At 44.5% G+C, this 24,026-nt stretch overlaps 1 protein-coding gene across 2 annotated transcripts in view; it reads right to left on the bottom strand.

The window, feature by feature from the left end:
* nufip1 (nuclear FMR1 interacting protein 1) overlaps nucleotides 1–24,013 on the bottom strand; it is a 40,078-nt gene extending 16,065 nt beyond the window's left edge. For both annotated transcript variants that reach the window (XM_078232259.1, XM_078232261.1), the window contains exons 1-3: nucleotides 23,717–24,013; nucleotides 16,652–16,737; nucleotides 15,600–15,701 (exon numbers count right to left, since the gene is read on the bottom strand). In XM_078232259.1, the coding sequence (XP_078088385.1) occupies nucleotides 15,600–15,701; nucleotides 16,652–16,737; nucleotides 23,717–23,933 (405 nt within the window). In that variant the 5' untranslated portion in view covers nucleotides 23,934–24,013. The remainder of the gene's footprint in view (nucleotides 1–15,599; nucleotides 15,702–16,651; nucleotides 16,738–23,716) is intronic.
* Nucleotides 24,014–24,026: the final 13 nt, after the last annotated feature.

Below are 24,026 nucleotides of genomic sequence, written 5' to 3'. Positions count from 1 at the left end.
CATACTTGCCATAGAGGGAATGCAACAAAGGTTCACCATACTGCATCCTGGGGATGGTGGGATTGTCCTATGAGGAAAGATTAAGGAGAATGTGCCTTAATGCTCTGAAGTTTAGAAGAAAGACGGCAATCTCATTGAAACTTACGAAATTCTTACAGGGCTTGATAAGGTAGATACAGGAAGGATGTTTCCCCTAGTTGGTGGTCTAGAATCAGGGGACACAGTTTCAGAATAAGAAGCAGGCCATTTAGGGAAAGATGAGAAGGAATTTCTTCACTGAAGGTGGTAAATCTTTGGAATTCTCTACCCCAGACAGCTGTGGAAGCTCAATCATATGTACAAGACAGGAGATTGATAGATATTAAAGACATCAAGGGATATGAGGACAGTGCAGGAAAATGACAAAGTAAAGATCAGCCTTGATCTGTTTGACTGGTGGAATGATCTACTCCTATTTTTTAAAAATCTAATGGTTTTACTGGAAACAACGCATGCTTATTGCATTTGGCTCATGTCAGTCAATACAAGAGCTATGTGCCACGACGATAACGCTCTCATCTCTGGGTCAGAAGATCAAGAGTTAAAGTCCTACTCCAGGGCTTTGAGCACATGATCTCAGCCTCCTACCACTGAGGATGTACTGCATTGTCAGATGAGAGTCTAAACCTCTGCAGATTAAAAAGATCTCATACACTATTCTGATAAGAGTAGGGGAGTTCTCAATGATGTCCTGGCAAATATTTATCCTTCACTGAAAATGATTTCCTGGTCATTTGTCTCAATTGCTGTTTTAGAAAGTGTGCTGTATCCAAACTGGCTGCTGCATTTCCCTACATTACAACAGTGTCTACACATCAAAGGACTTCATTGCCAACAAAGAGCTTTAAAGCACCCTGCAGTCACGGAAGTTACTGTATAAATAAGAGTTCTTTTATTCTGTATTGCGATATCAACGCTCTTGATTGTTGAAACTGCTGATTCAGCAACTCTAAAATGTGTCTTCAACCCAATCCTCTAAAAGTTGTCACAAACTTTCGAATGTGATCATCCTGCGTGACGTCACTGCCCTTTAGATACTTCATTTTCATGATGCTTTTGGAATTTAACCAAACCATTGAGGGCTGTAATAACATGACAAAGTCCTTAACCGAGGCATCCCTACAGCAGCTACTCCACGGAATCACACACAGAGCTTCCAAATTGGGAACACGAGGGAAATGAAATGTGTAATTTATTTCCAACAAGCAGCTCTTACTTTCAAAACTTATGAACAAATTTGATACTCATTATCATAGAGGTTTACAGCATGGATACAGGCCCAACTTGTCCATGCCCCCCTTTTTAAAAAAAACCCTAAGCTAATCCCAATTGCCTGCATTTGGCCTATATCCCTCTATACCCATGTAACTATCTAAATGCTTTTTAAAAGATAAAATTGTGCCCGCCTCTACTACTGCCTCTGGCAGCTTGTTCCACTCACCATCGTGTGTGAAAAAATTGCCCCTCTGGACACTTTTGTATCTCTCCCCTCTCACCTTAAACCTATGCCCTCTAGTTTTAGACTCCCCTACCTTTGGGAAAAGATATTGACTATCTAGCTGATCTGTGCCCCTCATTATTTTATAGACCTCTATAAGGTCACCCCTCAGCCTCCTACGCTCCAGAGAAAAAAGTCCCAGTCCATCCAGCCTCTCCTTATAACTCAATCCATCAAGTCCCGGTAGCATCCTAGTAAATCTTTTCTGCCCTCTTTCTAGTTTAATAATATCCTTTCTATAATAGGGTGACCAGAATTGCACACAGTATTCCAAGTGTTGCCTTACCAATGTCTTGTACAACTTCAACAAGACATTCCAAGTCCTGTATTCAATGTTCTGACCGATGAAACCGAACATGCCGAATGCCTTCTTCACCACTCTGTCCACCTGTGACTCCACTTTCAAGGAGCTATGAACCTGCACCCCTAGATCTCTTTGTTCTGTAACTCTCCCCAACGCCCTACCATTAACTGAGTAAGTCCTGCCCTGGTTCAATCTACCAAAATGCATCACCTCGCATTTGTCTAAATTAAACTCCATCTGCCATTCGTCAGCCCACTGGCCCAATTGATCAAGATCCCGTTGCAGTTGGAGATGGTGTTATGTACTATTATAGTGTCCCCAGTTGAAACACATTCCAATATGCCGACAGAAGCATTTTATAACTTCCAGGTTGCAGTTGACAAGCAGTGGATATGACTTATTATTCAGACACCAATTGCAATATTTCTATTTAATATACAAGCATATTATGCACACAATTTGGAACATTTTCAGTTAATGTACAGGTATTTTACCATGACACCTGGTAGACTTGTTTAAAGCACAAACATTTTTTCGTGCAATGTATACTGCATTAAAAGGCCAAATTGCGGACTATATTTTCTTGGATAGGGATGATACTGCGGACAATGGTTCCTGAAGGCTGGGTAGTTTGCTGAGGACAATGGTCTGCAGCATTGTCCGCAGCAAACTACCCAGCCTTCAGGAGAACAGTGACCACGACACCACACAACCCTGCCACAGCAACCTCTTGCAAGACGTGCCGGATCATTGATATGGATGCCATCATCTCACATGAGAACATCATCCACCAGGTACATGGTACATACTCTTGCAACTCGGCCAATGATACGCTGCAGGAAAGGATGTCCCAAGGCATGGAACATTGGGGAGACCATGCAGACGCTACGACAATGGATGAATGAACACCGCTCGACAATCACCAGGCAAGAGTGTTCTCTTCCTGTTGGGGAACACTTCAGCGATCACGGGCATTTGGCCTCTGATCTTCGGGTAAGCGTTCTCCAAGGCGGCCTTCACGACACACGACAGTGCAGAGTTGCTGAGCAGAGACTGATAGCCAAGTTCCGCACACACGAGGATGGCCTCAACCGGGATCTTGGGTTCATGTCACACTATCTGTAACCCCCACGACTTGGCTGGGCTTGCAAAATCTCACTAACTGTCCTGTCTGGAGACAATACACATCTCTTTAACCTGTGCTTAACGCTCTCTCCACTCACATTGTCTGTACCTTTAAGACTTCATTACCTGTAAAGACTTGCATTCTAACCATTATTTTGTAAATTGAGTTTGTGTCTTTATATGCCCTGTTTGTGAACACAACTCGTACTTACCTGACGAAGGAGCAGCGCTCCGAAAGCTAGTGGCTTTTGCTACCAAATAAAATCTGTAGGACTTTAACCTGGTGTTGTGAGACTTCTTACTGTAACTGAAAGCATACCAAAACAGGGTTTTGTGCAGAATTTACAGCTGAGGAACAGGCCATTTGGCCCCACTGACCTATGCCAGTGTTTATGCTCCTCCAACCTCATGAGAATAACTCCATTCTTTTTTCCCCATCACAATTTTGCTTTATTTTCTTCATCAACCTCAGTGCTGAATGTTATTGATCTTTTAATCCTGAGACATCCAAGTAGATTCTACCACTACATCAGGAAAAATACATCAAATTGTCATTCGGATCAATGGATTAACAATAGTCAAACTGTAAGTTATTTGGAGGGCAAACGGACGAGTTCCTACACAATTGTGAATAGATCTGAAAACTTCTATTTAACCTGTGATCGTTGAACAAATGTTGTGACTAGCACAAAAGTGGCTGAGATCCCAGCTCCACCTTCAGCTGGAATACATTATGTTTTGATTTTCACACAAAGACAACATTTATTTGTAAATAAAGATGTAAAGGTTAGGCGGATTGGCCATGGTAAATGCGCAGAGTTATGGGGATAGGACAGCGGGGAGAGCGTGGGTGGGATGCTGTTTCAGAGAGTTGGTGCAGACTCAATGGGCTGAATGGTCTCTTTCTGCGCTGTAGGGATTCTATTGTACAATACGGAGTCCGTTTCTCTACATGCAGCGGGATGAATAGGAGGACCAAAGTCAGGGACTGACCCACAAACCATTCCACAACGCAGAAAGGGTCACACAGTGAGATCAGTCGCACTGGGGCAGCACTGCTGCCTCACAGTGTCAGGGATCCAGGTTTGATGCCCAGCTTGGGTCACTATTTGTGCGGAGTCTTCACATTCTCCCCGTGTCTGCGTGGGTTTCCTCTGGGCACTCCGGTTTCCTCCCAGTCCAAATGTGTGCGGGTTAGGTGGATTGGCCATGCTAAATTGCTCCCTAGTGTCAGGGAGACTAGCTAGGGTAAATGTATGGGGTTATGTGGATAGGGCCCGGGTGGGATTGTGGTCAGTGCAGACTCGATGGGCCGAATGGCCTCCTTCTGCTCTGTATGATTCTACGAGGGCAGCCTTGTTGGCAGAGCTGGAGAGGGTTTAAAGCTGTGAGTGGAGGTGTGAGTGTAACTGCAGCAAATAACTTTGTCCTTAAAGCGTCATGAGTTGAGCCACCATCTCAAACTGAGAAACATTCTCTCAGAATATAACTGATTGGATATTCTCAGCTCAATTCAACATACAAGTTCATTAAGAAATAGCAGGAGTCGGCCATTTGATCCTTCCAACCTGCTCCAACATTCAATGTGATCATGGTTGATTTGACTGTGGCCTCAACTCCACTCTACTGCCCGTCTCCATAACCCTCATTTCCCTTGTAGATAAATCATCTGTGTAATAATTGGTACATGCAGCAAACCTCCAGCCCTTAGCACAAGCACATTTTTCATGTGCAAGTAAAACCAATCGATTCAAACACAAGTTTCCAAATCAATGGTTCACGTGTGAAGCTGGAACCCAGTTTTATGCATTTAGCTCCTCTTTCTAAAACCACTGCACCTACACAATGAGATAGTTCCCATAACATGGTAAAAATAACTGGCCAGCGGGAGCCTTCCTGTCTTTTCCCGCTAAGCTGTCTTTTATTTCAATGCTCTTCATGGCAGCCTTTTGTCCTATAGGTGGCACAGTGGTTAGCACTGCTGCCTCACAGCTCCATTCGATTCTTGGCTTGAGTCGCTGTGTGTGTGTGGGGAGTTTGCACGTTCTCCCCGTGTCTGCGTGGGTTTCCTCCAGGTGCTCTGGTTTCCTCCCACATTCTGAAAGAAGTGTTGGTTAGGTGCATTGACCATGCTAAATTCTCCCTCAGTGTACCCGAACAGGTGCCAGAGTGTGGCGACTAGGGGATTTTTACAGTAACTTCATTGCAGTGTTAATGTAATCCTACTTGTGACACGAATAAATAAACTTTATTGTATACCCTCCATGATATATTACTGTAGTGTCTTGTTGGACCTATGTCACTGTTAATTACAGGCAAATTTATTCTGAAAAAATGAGTATTGGAACTCCTGTGACAGCCAAGTGAGTTGGAGGCAAGGTGGGGCTCACAGTGAACAGCCTATTTTACAGCAAAGTCTATGTACCCAGCACACACAACATATTTAAACAGTCACTCAAATAAAAGCAGAATACTGCGGATGATGGAAATCTGAAATAAAAAAGGAAAATGCTGGATAAACTCAGCAGGTCTGGCAGCATCTCTGGAGAGAATCAGAGTCAATCTTCCAAGACCAAATGACCCTTCTACAGAACAGTTCTGTCAAAGGCTCATTTAGATCTGAAACATTAACTCTGTTTCTCTCCACAGGCGCTGCCAGACCTACTGAGTTTATCCAGCATTTCCTTTTTTATTTCTGTTTAGCCTCCAGAAATGGGAGCAAGCAGAACTCGAGTGAAACCATAGCCAAGTCTCCTGATAAGAGCAAGATTATTCCTCCAGCAAAACGCAGCGAGTGGAAGAGAGTTTATAATATAATCAATGTGATGGGGGCCTATCCACTCATTTCCATTGTGGCAACACTTATATAAAGACTTGGGCCTCGGCAAATTTATTCTATAAAACTGCCTACGACACTCTTGCCAAACGAATGGCTCCCAGACTTCACTTTCACAGCAGACCACAAAGGAATAAATGAAAAGTAATCGAAGCTGGGTGTAAACGTGGGAAAGCTTAAAATGAAACAATGATCATGCAGTTAGCTTTCTCTCTTACAGACACAATGCAAGCTTAAATTGCCGTGTCTCATCTCTTTCTCACTCTCTGTCTATAATTGACTTGTCAATTAAACAAAGTCGTGGCTCTCAGCTGCAAACTGAAACCAGCATTCATTTCAAGAACCCAAGAGAATGACATCATGTAACCTAAAAAAACATAGATCAATGTTATATTTCACCTTTCGGGATTTCTGGCCTTATAAAGCAGTGCACGCTCCAACTTGTCACAAGCAATAACAGAGGAATTCACTAATGAAAGCCTTGCACTCAGAGGCAGATCACCCTAGCTTTGGATGATAGCATAGAATAAGTTACATTGAATCATCCACTGGCAGTGCAGCATGTTGGTTAGATTAAACTTGGCAACACATCCCCATTGCCACCTCCTTGTCAAATCAAGGGCCATGAAGCTGTTCTCCTTCCGAAATTCCCAGGTAGAGATGTATGGGCCAGTACACTAGGCAGCTGCGGACAGTCTGCTTTGGACATCTCGCCATTCACCGTCTTTCATTTCTCATCCTTCAATTAACTCCTCCATATACGAAAGTGAAGGGAAACAACAAAGAACAGAGAAGCCATTTGGGTAACCAGTGTGATAGGAAGGGGCAGAACATACAACCGGAAGATTGCACCAGCAGATGAAGCCAAAAAGGGTTAAAAAGAAAAGTTGAAGGCCCTATATCTGAGTGCACATAATATTGATAACGAAAGGAATGAATCATTGGCACAGATAGAAATAAATCTGTATGACTTGAGACATTACAGAGATATGGGTGAAAGATGACCGAGGATGGCACCTGAATTGAAGGTTTTTTTGGCATATTGCAACCACAGGAAGCTTGCAAAAAGTGGCAGGACTATTCTGTTAATTAATGCTATTAGGTCAGTACTGAGAGAAGACCTGAGCTTGAAAGAGCAAGATGCAGAATCAGTTTGGGTAAAATAGTAAAGGCTAGAAATCGCTTGTGGAATAGCTTATAGGCCCCTCAGCAGTAGTTACATTATAGGACAGAGCATACATGAAGAAATAAATGGGGTGTGTAAGAAAGGTACCACAATAATCATGGGTGACTTTAATAATATGCAAATTAAGAGCAAAGGTAACATGGAAAATGAGTTCATAGTGTGTTTTTGGGACGATTTCGTAAAGCAGCACATTCTAGGGCCAACCAGCGAGCAGGCAATCCCAGATCTAGTTTGTGCAGTGAAACAATAACCTCATTGTAAAGGAGCCACTCGGTGACAGTGATCACAACATGATGGAACTTCACGTTCAGTTTGAAATGAAGTGTGGGTCCACGACTAGTGTTTTAAATCTAAATGAAGGTAACTATGAGAGTATGAAGTCAGAATTAGCTACGGTGAACTGGGAAATGAGGTTAAAAGGTAGCACGGTAGAGTCACAATGGCAGACTTTTGATAAGATATTTTATAAATAAGAAAAGATTTATCCCAGTGAGCAAGAAAGGCTCATTGAGAAGGATGCATCATCGGTGGCTAAATAAGGAAGTTAAGGATAGCATTAAATTGAAAGAAATGCTGTACAAATCTGCAGAGATTAGAAGTAGGTCAGAGGGAGGACAAATTTTTAAAACCAGCAAAGAATGACGTAATTAATAAGGAGGCAGAAAGCAGAGTATGAAAGAAATATAGTATAAAAACAGATAGGAAAAATTTCTACCAGTATTTGAACAGGAAAAGAGTAACGAATGTGAATGTTAGGCCTCCAGAAAGAATCTGGGTAATTGATGGTGGAAAACAAAAGAAATGGGGCTGGTGTTGAACAGATAGTTTGTGTGCGTCTTTATGGTAAAGACTTTACAAAATGTTTGTAAAGTTAGAGATGAACCTAATATTATCAGCAGGAAAAGAATGCTCGGAAAACTATTAGGTTTAATGACTAACAAGTCCCCAGGATTGGATGGTTTGCATCCTAGACTCTTAAAAGAAGTGGCAACACAGATAGTAGATGCATTGATTATAATCTTCCAAAATTCCTTCGATTCTGGAAAAGTTCCAATGGATAGGAAAATAGCTAATGTAACACCTTCATTCAAGAAAGGAGGGAAGCAGAAAGCAAGAAACTATAGGCCAGTTAACCTAACACCTGCCATAGGGCAAGTGCTGGAATCCATTATTAAGGAGGTTATAGCAAGATACTTAGATAAACACGATTTGATCAGGCAGAGCCAACGTGGCTTTGAGAAAGGAAAATAGTGTTCAAATAATTTGGTACAGATTTTTGACAAACAATCTGCAGAGCATTGCAGAGGTGGGGTGGAGCAGGGTTTGAAATGTGTATACTTCAATGCCAGGAGTATTCGCAATAAAGTGGGTGAACTTGCAGCGTGGATCAGTACCTGGGACTTCGATGTTGTGGCTATTTCAGAGACATGGATAGAGCAGGGGCAGGAATGGATGCTGCAGGTCCCGGGGTTCAAATGTTTTAGTCGAAGTAGGGAAGGAGGTAGAAGAGGGGGAGGGGTAGCATTATTGGTCAGAGATTGTATCACAGTGTCAGAGAGGAGGTTTGATGAGGACTTATCTGTTGAGGTAGTATGGGCGGAGATTAGAAATAGGAGAGGAGAGGTCACCCTGTTGGGAGTCTTTTATAGACCTCCTAAAAGTTCTAGAGAGGTTGAGGAAAGGATTGCGGAGTCAATCCTGCTTAGGAGTGAAAGTAATAGGGCAATTGTTATGGGGGATTTTAACTTGACTAATATTGACTGGAATTGTTATAGCTCTAGCTCGTTAGAGGGGTCAGTTTTTGTTCAAAGCGTGCAGGAAGGTTTTTTGACTCAGTATGTAGACAGGCCAACTAGAGGTGAGGCTATATTGGATCTGGTGCTGGGAAATGAGCCAGACCAGGTGCTAGACTTGGAAGTTGGTGTGCATTTTGGTGATAGTGACCACAATTCGGTTACGTTCACCTTAGTGATGGAAAGGGATAGGCATGAACCTCGGGCCAGTGGTTTTAGCTGGGGGAAGGGTAATTATGAGGCTATTAGGAGAGAATTAGGAAACATAGGTTGGACTAGGAGATTACAGGGACTGGGAACGTCCGACATGTGGAGTTTTTTCAAGGAGCAGCTACTGCGAGTCTGTGATAGGTATGTCCCTGTCAGGCAAGGAGGAATTGGTAGGGCTAGGGAACCGTGGTGCACCAAAAAAGTTTCTTTGTTGGTTAAAAAGAAAAAGGAGGCTTATGTTCGGATGAGACGTGAGCACTCGGGTAGTGCACTAGAAAGCTTTAGATTGGCTAAGAGGGAGTTGAAGAGCGAGCTTAGAAGGGCTAAAAGGGGACATGAGAAGACTTTGGCGGATAGGGTTAAAGAGAATCCTAAGGCGTTCTATAGGTATGTCAAGAACAGAAGGTTGGTTAGGGCAAGTTTAGGGCCAGTTATAGATGGCAGAGGGAAGTTATGTGTGGAACCGGAGGAGATTGGTGAAGCATTGAACCAATATTTCTCTTCGGTGTTCACGCAAGGGGACATGAATATAGCTGAGGAGGACACTGGGTTGCAAGGGAGTAGAATAGACAGTATTACAGTTGATAAGGAGGATGTGCAGGATATTCTGGAGGGTCTGAAAATAGATAAATCCCCTGGTCCGGATGGGATTTATCCAAGGATTCTCTGGGAGGCAAGAGAAGTGATTGCAGAGCCTCTGGCTCTGATCTTCAGGTCGTCGTTGGCCTCTGGTATAGTACCAGAAGATTGGAGGTTAGCGAATGTTGTCCCATTGTTTAAGAAGGGGAACAGAGACTTCCCCGGGAATTATAGACCGGTGAGTCTCACTTCTGTTGTCGGCAAGATGTTGGAAAAAATTATAAGGGATAGGATTTATAGTTATTTGGAGAGTAATGAATTGATAGGTGATAGTCAGCATGGTTTTGTGGCAGGTAGGTCGTGCCTTACTAACCTTATTGAGTTTTTTGAGAAAGTGACCAAGGAGGTGGATGGGGGCAAGGCAGTGGACGTGGTATATATGGATTTTAGTAAGGCGTTTGATAAGGTTCACCATGGTAGGCTTCTACAGAAAATGCAGATGTATGGGATTGGGGGTGATCTAGGAAATTGGATCAGGAATTGGCTAGCGGATAGGAAACAGAGGGTGGTGGTTGATAGTAAATATTCATCATGGAGTGCGGTTACAAGTGGTGTACCTCAGGGATCTGTTTTGGGGCCACTGCTGTTTGTAATATTTATTAATGATCTGGATGAGGGTATAGTTGGGTGGATTAGCAAATTTGCTGATGACACCAAAGTCGGTGGTGTGGTAGACAGTGAGGAAGGGTGTCGTAGTTTGCAGGAAGACTTAGACAGGTTGCAAAGTTGGGCCGAGAGGTGGCGGATGGAGTTTAATGCGGAGAAGTGTGAGGTAATTCACTTTGGTAGGAATAACAGATGTGTTGAGTATAGGGCTAACGGGAGGACTTTGAATAGTGTGGAGGAGCAGAGGGATCTAGGTGTATGTGTGCATAGATCCCTGAAAGTTGGGAATCAAGTAGATAAGGTTGTTAAGAAGGCATATGGTGTCTTGGCGTTTATTGGTAGGGGGATTGAATTTAGGAGTCGTAGCGTTATGTTGCAACTGTACACAACTCTGGTGCGGCCGCACTTGGAGTACTGTGTGCAGTTCTGGTCCCCACATTACAGGAAGGATGTGGAGGCTTTGGAGAGGGTGCAGAGGAGGTTTACCAGGATGTTGCCTGGTATGGAGGGGAGATCCTACGAGGAGAGGCTGAGGGATTTGGGATTGTTTTCGCTGGAAAGGCGGCGGCTAAGAGGGGATCTTATTGAAACATATAAGATGATTAGAGGTTTAGATAGGGTGGATAGTGATAGCCTTTTTCCTCTGATGGAGAAATCCAGCACGAGGGGGCATGGCTTTAAATTGAGGGGGGGTAGTTATAGAACCGATGTCAGGGGTAGATTCTTTACCCAGAGGGTGGTGAGGGATTGGAATGCCCTGCCAGCATCAGTAGTAAATGCGCCTAGTTTGGGGGCGTTTAAGAGATCCGTAGATAGGTTCATGGACGAAAAGAAATTGGTTTAGGTTGGAGGGTCACAGTTTTTTTTTAACTGGTCGGTGCAACATCGTGGGCCGAAGGGCCTGTTCTGCGCTGTAATGTTCTATGTTCTATGTTCTAATCGAGGTGGATAAAAGGGAACCGGTATATGGGTACTTAGATTTCCAAAAGACATTCGATAAGGTACCAAATCGAAGGTTACTACACAATCAGGTAGGGGGTAACATATTAGCACGGATGAAGGATTAGTTGGCTAACAGGAAGCAGAGGATTAAATGGGTCTTTTACAGATTGGCAACATGTGACTAGTGCCACAGGGATCAGTGCTGAGGCCTCAACTGTTTGTAATCTATATGTCAATGACTTGGATGAAGAGAGCGAAAGTATGGTAGATAAATTTGCTGATGAGACCAAGATAGGTCGGAGAGCAAAAACAAACGACTGAGGATGCTGGAAATCTTAAATAAAAAACAGAAAATGCTGGAAAAACTCAGCAGGTCTGGCAGCATCTGTGGAGAGAAACATTTCAAGTCAGTTTGGCTCTTTAGAACTCTGAAGAGTCATATGGACACGAAACGTTAACTTTGCAGGCAGGAAAGTAAGTTGTGAAGAGAAGGTAGGAAATCTGCAAAGGGATATAGACAGGTTAAGTGAGTTGCTTCCCATTCAGGAAAATGTTAAAGTTTAAAAAGTTTGTTTATTAGTGCCACAAGTAGGCCCACATTCACACTGCAAAGAAGTTACTGTGAAAATCCCCTCGTTGTCACACTCCGGCACCTGTTCAGGTACACTGAGGGAGAATTTAGCATGGCCAATCCACCTAAGCAGCATGTCTTTCAGACTGTGGGAGGAAACTGGAGCACCCGGAGGAAACCCACGGAGAGAATGTGCAGACTCCGCACAGACAGTGACCCAAGCCGGGAACCGAACCGGGGTTCCTGGCACTGTGAGGCAGCAGCGTTAACCACTGGGCCACCATGCTGCCTACATGTAAAACATTAAAATAAAAGCCAAACACTGCGGATGCTGGAAACCGGATATAAAAGCAGGAAATGCTGGAAAAACGCAGCAAGTCTGGCAGTATCTGTGGAGAGAGAAACGGGGTTAACATTTCAAGTCCCAATGACTACTCGGAGCTCAGAAAGAGAGTCACATTGGCTTGAAACTTTAAGTCTTGTTTTTCTCCACAGGCAGGAAGATCTGTTGTCAAAAGAAGGTAAAGAGTCTGCAAAGGGATATAGACAGGTTAAGTGAGTTGGTTAAGATTTGGCAGATGGAGTATAAAGTGGATCAATGTAAACTTACTCACTTTGACAGGAAGTACAGAAAAGCAGTATATTGTTCAAATGCAGAGATTGCAGAACTTGGTGGTACACAGGGATCTCGGTGGTACACAGGGATCTCGGTGGTACACAGGGATCTCGGTATCCTGGTACATGATCACAAAGTTAATATATGGGTACAACAAGTGATGGAACGTTGGCATTTATGGCAAGAGGAATGGAATATGCAAGTGGGGAAGCTTTCCTGTAAACTATACAAGCCCTTGGTGAGCCCACATCTGGAGTACTGTGTCCTCCTTATTTAACGAAAAAAAAAGATATTTGCTTTAGAAGCAGTTCAGAGAACATTCATTGGATTCGTTCCTGGGATGAAGGGGTTGTCTAATGAAGAACGGTTGAACAGTTGGGCCTATACCCACTGAGTTTGGAAGAATGAGGGGTGATTTTAACTGAAAAATATGAGATCCTGAGGGGACTTGATAGGATGGATACCTGAAGGATGTTTTCTCTTGTAGGAGAGACTAGAGGTTGCCGACATATTTTTAAAATGAGAGATCTCCTTTTGAAGACAGAGACGAGGAGAAACCTTTTATCCCCACGGGTCGTTGGTGTGAGGAATTGTCTTCCCCAGAAAGTAGTGGAGGTGGAGTCTGGATCATCGAATTTATACAGATTTAGACTGAAGTTAGACAGATTTTTGTACAGCAAGGGAGTCGAGGGTTATGGGTGGGTGGGGGGGGAAACAAGAAAGTGGAACTAAGACCACAACCAGATCAGTCATAATCTTATTGAATGATGGTGCAGACACAAGGGGCCAAATGGCCTCCCCCTGTTCCTATGCTCTATTGGAACTCCCATTCACAAAAAGAACATCTTATTGCCAAAACTCTCTGAAACAAGAAAACATCAACACTGTTAAAACTCAGCTCTCATAACCCAGAGGATAAAACCCCTCTTTAACGTCTGTAAGTCTAGTCTCTCACTGCTCCTTTTATAAGGGCAAAATTCCACACGATACAGTCCATTCCCAGTAATAAATTCTGGAACTGCGCTTGTGCAGCCTGTGTTTTAATTGAAGTGTTGAAGTATAGGCCCCACACATGGCATACACTGAGTAGATAATTAGCAAGATGAACTGCTGCCTGTCAATAGCTACAAATATTTATATCCTCTCTTGAATGTAATAAAACATCCTTCAGCATTTCACAATGGAATTATAAAACAAAACCTGACACGAAGCCACAGATATAAGGGAAGATAAGCAAAAGCTGGCCAAGGAGGAATGCTGTAACAAAATGTAAGTGCACAAATTGAAGACGATCAGGCTGTTGGGGAACATGCAAATCCAGCTGCCACCTAAATGCTTTTGATTTAAGTGACATTGAAATTTACAGATGGGGATCTACATCCCTATCATCGTGGCACGGTGCTGTGATGGAAGGCAGATATAGTTGCAAACTACTTTTAGCTCCATAGCTTTGGCCCTACCTCAGTAGGGCCAAAGCCTCACTCACACCTTGGGTACTTTTCGACTTGGCTATTCCAACACATTCCTGAATTTTCTCTCACATTTTATCTTCCGGAGACTTGAGGTCATCCAAATCCCTGCTGTCCGTGACCTTACACAAAGTCCCATTTATTAAACACCCTGTTCTTGCTGACCTACATTAGCACTTCCCACTCCAACATCACACCTCTTCAAATTATATAGAAATCTGTAGACAAGAGGCTACCAATGACCTCCGACGGAATCCTATTTAGAAGATTTTACTGTCTAGGTAGAAATTAGAAAAGTGACTGGAGCCCATTTTGGAGACCTCACTGTATGAACTAAAGCTAACACAAATAAACAGATTGTGGAAACCCTTTTCTGCAAAGTCTGGTACACAGCAGCTGGACTTGCCTGTTCCCAAATTGCTTCATTGTCTTCAATGTGAGCTCTTACATTCTGCTACAACATTCACAACTAAAAGATAAAATGTGTCGTGCCCCAATGTTTTTAAATTTGTTTATGGGATGTGAGCATCATTGACAAGGCCAGCGTTTATTAACTAACCCTAATTGCCCTTGAGAGAATAAAGGTGCACCATCTTATTGAACTGCTGCAGTCCATTGGGTTGTAGTGCTCCCAATGCTTTTAGAGAGGGAGCTTGAGGTTTTTGATTCAGTGACAATGAAGTAATGACAATATATATGCATGTTAGGAAGTGATGGAGGGGTGCTTGCAGGTGGTGATGTGTCTATGAGCTTGCTCTTCTGCACATGGGTGCTATAGATTTAGGTGCTTGTTCAAATGAGTTTTGACAAATTGCTGCAGTGCATCTTGTAGACGGTACTGCAGCCAGTGTGCGCTGCTGGGGGATAAAGTGCATGTTTAAGATAGTGGATGCAACGCTAATCAAGCGGGCTGCTTTGCCCTGCATGGTTCAAGCTCATTAACTTTGGACTTGATGGGAATCCTATGGAGGCCTCACAATCAAATAGTGAAACTGAGAATACAGCACTTTGGTTATCGTGGACCTGCCCAGGTAGATCTGACAGGTCGAGCACATCAGAAATAATCACTGAGAAAATTTGTTGCAGTGCAAGAAAGAGCGATTTGTGCAATTATTCTGTCACTGAACTTTGCAATATGCTGTCAGTTTCAAGACTCCACAATTCATTAACAATCTTCGACCCCTCCCCAAATTGTACGTTTTATCCCTTGGAGGGAGGTCCGTGCCTATAATTTATCTTAACCAAGTGTAGTTTTCTTTTCAGGCATTCAGTGCCAGAGTCAAACACTCCCAATGCAAAGGATTAATCAGCCAGATACAGAGCGAAGCATTCTGCACTCCAGGTCAAAACTGTAGTTCAACCTTAACTTCAGAAAAGCTCTCTCTTTCTCCACAAGTGCAGCATGTTTCCTTCGATTTCCACACCAATGTTGAAGCATGTCTGAAAGACATTATCCCCATTTTGCACTGTTTGCCAAGCTTGTGTAAATCAGCCCATATCCACTTGGATCGGGATTGAAGTTGCCCAAATGGCAGCAGGCGGAGGAGGATAGTTTCATCCCATCAGCCTGTGCAGTCGGGTCCCTGAGGCGAAAGACCAGCGTCCAACCCTGCCCTCATCAGGGGAAACTGAAAACTTGAGTACTTCAAACGTTTCTGGTTCAGGCGACTGCAGCTTGTCTCACAAGGTGAAACCCCCATGTTCCATCGTGCAGGGCACCGTACAGGTTCCTGTGGACACCTGGCCCAACCTGATACACTCTCACCTGGGTGTGCTGAGACAAGTGCTCGTTGTATTTGTCCTGGTTTTTGAATCCTCGTTCACAGGTGTCGCAGTGGTACATGTACACTGGCTCCTTTTTCACTTTCTGTCATTGGAAATCAAATCAGAAAAATAAATGAGTCCAGAGCCTCACTCCATAATACAGCATGATGACAGCAAATCATCGCACAGAGTTTCTCAGCTCAACCTCATGGCTCGTATTAATCCTCCCATAAATGGGTGATGAAAATCATTATTAATTACTGGAAAATTAAACAACCAATGTAAAGTAAAGCGACAGACTCCGGAATCCTGAACACTATAATAAATTAGAGCAATGTTATTTTGTGTACTGTACATCCCCTCACGCTAAAATGGCCGTGAGGGGAAGACGATCACCTCGAAATTTAGTTTCCCCCCCCCCCTACTTTTTACCTTTAGGCTACTCAGCTGACCACGGGGAGGGGCAACAAACCTCCTTGCGATACTGAAAGCAACTCACGCTTGATTTAGTTGGTAGTAATCGTATATCTCACAGAGTCAAACAGTTGAATGTTAAAAGCCCCACTTAAACAAAGAATTAACACCTCAGTGAAAGCCTAAGGCTGCTGCACCATCACAGACGCAATCTTGCAGATGTTAAACCAAGATCCATCTCCCTGTTAGTACACAATCCTCAATTCAAAGAGGAAGAGACAAGCGTTCCTGGTCAACATAACTCTTGCCACTAACAAGGCCAAAAACATTTCAGCTGCTCATTCATGTTTGTGGGACCTTTGCTGTGCCTAAATTGGCTGTCACAGCAGCCTATGTAGAAACAGAGACTGCACTGCAAAGATAATTCACTGAGGAAGACCCTGAGGATGTGAAAATCACCAAACAAATGCAAGTTCTTCCTTATTTACTGTCCTGTATTGTTTTGGCCAATTGGATGGGCTTCGAGGCAAATCCAATCACCCAAGAGAGAGAAAGGCATCACTCATTCCTAAAAACAAATGACCTACCCAAACATGCTGCAGGGTATAGCAGGGTTGAGATGTGGAATATCAACATTACCTTGTGTTTTCTGAAATCATACTGGTTGGTGTTTGGAGACCATTGGGTCGAAGCTTGCTGGTTAGGCCACTTCTGGTCATGGTTACCTGGTTTGATTTACAAATAGGAGGGATGGGGAGGTTGGGGGGGGGGAGGTGTTGGGGGTCAAAGAGATAATAAAAATAGTTAGGCCCCTATATAGGTATGAACACAGCTTTAATAAATCCAAAATTCAAGCCAACCATGATAATGGTTTCTTCAATAAAGTATGATGTGGATATGCCGGTGTTGGTCTGGGGTGGGTACAGTAGGAGACTCACCTGATGAAGGAGCAGCGCTCCAAAAGTTCATGATTCCAAATAGACCTGTTGGACTTTAACCTGGTGTTGGTGAGACTTCTTACTGTCTTCAATAAAGTAGTTTGGTTAATAGGATCCACTGCACGCAGAGTAGAAATCACCAACTTATTGTTGGAGGTTCAATCACACCTACTCTGAATCTTTAAATAGATATTCTCGCGCAAAGTGGAGGAGGGGTTTTATGATTTTTGAGAGTTGCTTGCTTCATGTTTTATCATTCCTGCACATACAGGCCAGGAGCTTTCAATCATTCCTCCCTTTGTGATGGTCAAAATTTGCACCCCAGAGTATTGGCTAAGAAGATTCTGGATTTAAAGTTTTTGGAACGATCCATGTGCTCATCCAACCGCGTAGATGATTTGAAACTATGCAGATGCGTTTTATTACTGCCACAGTTGTGACAGGACATGAAAACCATTACCTGTTAAAACCAAGTGACAAATGCTTGGACACTCCTGCTATGTTGCCCGTTTAACAGTGTTCTACACATACAGTTTGTGTTTACTTCACTTTTACATCATTCACACCTCACCAATCACATTCACTGCATCCGATAGATCACAAAGAAGAGTGTTTATTTTCAAAGCCACATTATTGAAGAAATGTGTGCAGATCTGTGGCACTACTCAGAGTCAGAGGAGAGAAAGAGGGAAAGTGACAAAAAGAGCACATATGAAAGAAGCATGCTTTTTACACAAGATATATACTTCAGATAGAGCTTCGATAACAACAAAATACTGTGGATGCTGGAAATAAGAAATAAAGAGAGAAAATGCTGGATGGACTCAGGAGGTCAGACGGCATCTGTGGAGAAAGAAATATAATTAATGCTTTGAGTCCTTATGACTCTTCTTCAGAGCTGCTCAGACAGCATTAAAGGATGCATGGCATCACCAATGAAGTATGATGGGGGAAACACTACAGTAACTAAGTGTGATGCTACAGGAAGGTGTACACTCTCAGCAAAACATCTACAGAATCAAATGTAGATTAGATGTGTGTCAATCTATTACAGACGGATCGATACACTTCATTGTGAACACTAAATAACTACCTAACCAGTAACTGGAAGAAGCAATCTGGTCCGAGGGCTGTTAATATTTAGAAACAACCCATTCAAACGTCCCTCGTCCCTTTTAATGCAAGAACAACCAGCTTTAACTGTGGAGAGTTTCTCATAATCAACTGAATTATAATCAAAAATTAGACACCATTAAACAAACATTTCCTGAGTCCAGGATCGGAAGGATCCCTGTGCAGAGACTGTAATTGCTTGCTCCAATTTAAAAGCACTGGTTTATGGAGAGGTGACTATTGAGTGCAGTGTGAATCAGTTGACTCAAAGCTTTCTATGACCAGTGGGAGTCAGAATGGATAGACTGCCTTTTAAAGACAGTTGTAATGACTATTATTTGAAATTCTTGCTTCCAGTGTTATTTTGGACAGGCTGTCCATTCAGCATTCAGCCTTTGGTGGTGTCCTCCCTCTGTGGGAAATGGAGAGTCTGTGTAGATTCTAGTCTAAACAAGAAACATTTACAGCTTAATACCAGCACACAAACTCCATCCAGCAGATAGAATAACTTGGGTCTAGATGTAACCACCTGCTTAAGTACAACACATGTGGCACTTGCATAGGATGAGCTCCTGACAAGGCTGATCTTGGTCCTGACTTAGCCCCACGAGCGCAGCTGCCTTTGACCACAGGCCCATGTGTGGTTTTATTTATAAGTGCCTGGTTGATCAGGTAATTTCACCACCTAGGGTGAACCAACACACTCACGCATACACACACACACTTCAGTCGCAGAATGGTTTTTGGCAAAAGACATTGTTTACAAAAGCAAAGAAATGCTAATCCTAGACAAATATATTTCTTCAACATACTGGACATAATTTCCAACTGCAACCTAACTAAAGGGTGTGCATATGTTTAGCATAACCACATTGCTTTTGTACTCAAATGTTCTCATTTATAAAATCTAGGATCAAATGTATGCTTTTAAAGGGAAGAGTTTCATCAATTTATCACCTGAACTCCTGTATCTGAACTTGCAAGGTTCACTGCTCCTTTAAAGTTTTAGCTTTTAGTCTGTGTTCTCTCCAAACTTTATCCCCTTCTTTCAGTTCTGTTCACTAAATCATGTGCCTGTTCGGGTACACCGAGGGAGAATTTAGCATGGCCGATGCACCGAACCAGCATGTCTTTCGGACTGTGGGAGGAAACACACGCAGACACAGGAAAAAAGTGCAGACTCCACAGATAGTGATCCAAGCTGGGAATCAAACCTGGGTCCCTGGTGCTGTGAGGCAGCCGTGTTAACCACTGTGCCATCATGCTGCCTCATTTCATTTGGCTGGGGAAGCAGTTATAGTCAGTGCAAAGTTTAACAATCGATTCAAAGGCTTCAATTGACTCGGCATGGTCACGATGCCACCAGGACGGATCTCAGTGCAGAAGATCGGCATGGGGGCAATGGTCTGATTTGGATGGTCTCATCATAATTTGTTCCTCATGTTCCATTTGTGGAGTAACTGGCCACATCTCCCTGGCTCGTCTTCACGCGGTTGAAGGTTGTCCAGATTTTCCATGGAACGTTGAAATCTGGGACTTCACCACTCGGGTCAGTTAGCAGATTGCTGTTTATGAGCTTGGCACTCAAACAGCGGGTGCGCCATCAGGAATTGAGGTTGTCATCGGTTTGCAGGATTGTTGTGTATGTCCCAGTAGGAGCCAAGGGATTGCAAACAGGTGAGAGAATCTTTTGACAGTGTTTCATTAACTGTCAGCCTGATACGGAAGGTTTTTTTAAAAATTCAAGGCATGATATCAGCATCACTGGAAAAGTCAGCATTAAATTGCCCATTCCTAACTGGCCTCAAGGAGTTGGTGGTGAGCCTCCCTGAAAACAACTGAATGGCTTGCTGGGTCACTTCAGAGGACAACCTGGTGTCATCTACATTGCGACAAGTTTGAAGTCATATACAAGCCAGACTGGGGAATAATGGCAGATTTCCTTCCCCAAAGAACACTAGTGAACCAGATGAGATTTTGCAACAGTCCAGTAGTTTTATGGTCATTATTACTGAAACTAGTTTTTAAATCCAGATTTAATTAATGGAATTTAAATTCCCCAGCTGCTGTGTGAGGTTTGCATTCGGCCTGGAAGAGTGATCCAGGTACTCGAGATTACTAGTCTGGTCATTTGACCACTTTGATAATGTATCCCTAAATCCAGATCATGGATACAAAAGAGCAATGAGTCCTGGAGGACGTCATTGTTGATGTGGAAACCAAGATAGAGTCCATATTCTCAACTTGCACTCAGGATGCAGACCAGCTGCGAAACTCTGCCAAGCAGACGAGACAAAGGAACGACACCATCTACATGCACACCAAGAACAGGAAACTTGAGAAACTCGGCATCACCACCAGCAGCAACCAAGCCTCCCCCAGTACCACAGTAGAAAACAGTACCACTGCAGGGAAGTCCATTGTCAACTTGTCGGACTACACACTTCAGCCAGATGAAATCGAAGTTCTCAGCCGAGGGCTCAATTTTTGCCCCACCACCAAAATAGATCCCATCAGTCTTGCAGCGGACACAGAGGAATTCATCAGGCGAATGAGGCTGCGGGAGTTCTTCCACAAACCCCAAGAGGCCAACAGCGAACACAATGAGACAGCCAATGAACCGGAACAGCCGACAGAGAGATCTGCAGTGCAGCAACCGAAGCGGAAAGAGTCGAATTGGACTCCTCCGGAAGGCCGCTGCCCTCGACTTGACATGTATGCCCAAGTCGCCAGGAGGTGCGTCAACACCAGATTCATCAGCCGCACTCACAAGGCAGCCCCGAACATCACCCAAGCACAACGCAACGCCATCCACACTCTCAAGACCAACGGCAACATTGTCATCAAACCAGCAGACAAAGGAGGGGCCATCGTCATACTGAACAGAACGGATTACTGCAAAGAAGTGTACCGACAACTGAACAACGAGGAACACTACAGACAGTTACCCGCAGATCCGACCAAAGAACACACCCGTCAACTCAACAGACTGACCAAGATCTTTGATCCGGACCTTCAAAGCACCCTCCGTGCTCTCATCCCACGTACTCCCCGCGTTGGAGATCTCTACTGCCTCCCGAAGATACACAAGGCAAACACACCCGGCCGTCCCATCGTATCGGGTAATGGGACCCTGTGCGAGAACCTCTCCAGCTACGTCGAGGGCATCCTAAAACTCATTGTACAAAGAACCCCAGCTTTTGTCGCGACACTACGGACTTCCTACAGAAACTCAGCGCACATGGAGCAGTTGAATCAGGAGCACTCCTCGTCACAGTGAATGTCTCGGCACTCTGCACCAGCATCCCCCACGACGATGCCATTGCTGCAACTGCCTCAGTACTCATCACCGACAACTGCCAACTCCAGATGCAATTTTACAACTCATCCGCTTCATCCTAGACCGCAATGTCTTCACCTTCAACAACCAGTTCTTCACCCAGACACACGGAACAGCCATGGGGACCAAATTCGCACCTCAATATGGCAACATCTTCATGCACAGGTTCGAACAAGACCTCTTCACCGCACAGGACCTTCAACTGATGCTATACACTAGATACATCGATGACATTTTCTTCCTTTGTATTCATGGTGAACAATCATTGAAACAACTCTATGATGACATCAACAAGTTCCATCCCACCATCAGACTCACCATGGACTACTCTCTGGAATCGGTTGCATTCTTGGACGCATGCATCTCCATCAAGACGGTCACCTCAGCACATAACTGTACCGCAGGCCCACGGATAACCTCACTTCTCCAGCTTCCACCCGAAACACGTTAAAGAAGCCATCCCCTACGGACAAGCCCTCCGTCTTGGACACGGCGGACAGAGTACCCTTCGTCGTCCAGTAATTCCCCGGAACAGAGAAGCTACGACATCTTCTCCGGAGCCTTCAACATGTCATTGATGAAGACGAACACCTCGCCAAGGCCATCCCCACACCCCCACTTCTTGCCTTCAAACAACCACACAACCTCAAACAGACCATTGTCCACAGCAAACTACCCAGCCTTCAGGAGAACAGTGACCACGACACCATACAACCCTGCCACAGCAACCTCTGCAAGACGTGCCGGATCATCGACACGGATGCCATCATCTACCAGGTACACAGTACCTACTTGTGCAACTTGGCCAACGTTGTCTACCTGATACGCTGCAGGAAAGGATGTCCCGAGGCATGGTACACTGGGGAGACCGTGCAGGCGCTACGGCAAACGGATGAATGAATACCGCTGGACAATCACCAGGCAAGAGTGTTCTCTTCCTGTTGGGGAATACTTCAGCGATCATGGGCATTCAGCCTCTGATCTTCGGGTAAGCATTCTACAAGGCGGCCTTCACAACACACGACAACACAGAGTCGCTGAGCAGAGACTGATAGCCAAGTTCCGCACACACGAGGACGGCCTCAACCTGGATATTGGGTTCATGTCACACTATCTGTAACCTCCACGACTTGACTGGGCTTGCAAAATCTCACTAACTGTCCTGTCTGGAGGCAATACACATCTCTTTAACCTGTGCTTAATGCTCTCTCCACTCAGGTTTTCTGTACCTTTAAGACTTGATTACCTGTAAAGACTCGCATTCCAACCATTATTTTGTAGATTGAGTTTGTGTCTTTATACGCCCTGTTTGTGAACAGAACTCTCAATTACCTGACGAAGGAGCAGCGCTCCAAAAGCTAGTGGCTTTTGCTACCAAATAAACCTATTGGACTTTAACCTGGTGTTGTGAGACTTCTTGTTTTCTATGTTTCTATGGCCTAAAAGGTAGGGATATGTTCGGCACAACTTGTGGGACCGAAGGGCCTGTTTTGTGCTGTAGTTTTCTATGTTTCTTACGACATCATTGTTGACAGTATTGCAACTGGGATATAACTGTCACCTGTGCTTCCCAACACACTTTTCTAAACTGCCATGAGTGACAAACTCTTCTGCAATAAAATAAGGGACATTAACTGTGGAAGTGCAGGGAATTGAATGGGGTGGGTGGAGGTGTGAGAAGGTTTCTGGTGACCATAAGGGCAGGAATGGGGGGGTGGTTTGAAGCAAGACTTCCAATTTATCTTGATGGAATCATAGAATGCCTACAGTGCAGAAGGAGGCCATTTGGCCCATCAGGTCTGCACTGACTCTCCAACAAAACATCTTACCCAGGCCAACCCCCCCACCCTATCCTCATAACCCCATGTATTTACCTTGTTAATCCCCCTAACCTACACATCTTGGGACATAAAAGGGCAATTTACCATGGCCAATCCACTTAACCTGCAAGTCTTTGGAGTGTGGGAGGAAACCAGAGCACCCGGAGGAAACCCACTCAGACACGGGGAGAATGTGCAAACTACCACACGGTCACCCGAAGCTGGAAACAAACCCAGGTCCCAGACGCCGTGGGGCAGCAATGCTAACCATTGTGCCACCGTGCTGCCCTATTGCCGAGTCACAACATTGTCATCTCTCAACTGGGCAGCTCACAGACACGCAGTCCCATTCAAACTTGCTCATGCTGTCCAAAAATTATGGGGATCCCTTAAGGGATGGGGGAGAGTCATTGATAACACGGGAGAGTTGGTCACCCAGGGAAGACACATACATCTCTTTCTCACAGAAACATAACTCCAATTCATATGTTACCCTGGGGTTGGCTGCTGTGGTGCCAGGCCTGTAACCAGGATGAGTGCTGCTGCTGCTGGGCCCCCATCCCCCAGGGCGGCTGCCACCAGGGCGTCGCACCCCCATTCCACAGAGGTGGCTGCCATGTCACAGGCGGTGGCGGCGGCAAGAAAACCGGAGGCCGCAGCACTTGGAACGGAGGGTTGAAAACTGGCGGCGGGTATCCCTGCTGATCCATCCCGACCCAGCCAGCGAGCTGCTCAGAGATACCGTCGCGCCAACCCTTCAGCCATGTGCCGGCGCCTGCTTTACGCGTCACTCGGCGCCCGCA

The sequence above is a fragment of the Mustelus asterias genome, chromosome 17 (genome assembly GCF_964213995.1).
Source record: "Mustelus asterias chromosome 17, sMusAst1.hap1.1, whole genome shotgun sequence".
Classification (NCBI taxonomy): domain Eukaryota; kingdom Metazoa; phylum Chordata; class Chondrichthyes; order Carcharhiniformes; family Triakidae; genus Mustelus; species Mustelus asterias.
Note: the sequence above shows the minus strand (reverse complement) of the source record. Positions and strands in the feature narration are given on the sequence as shown.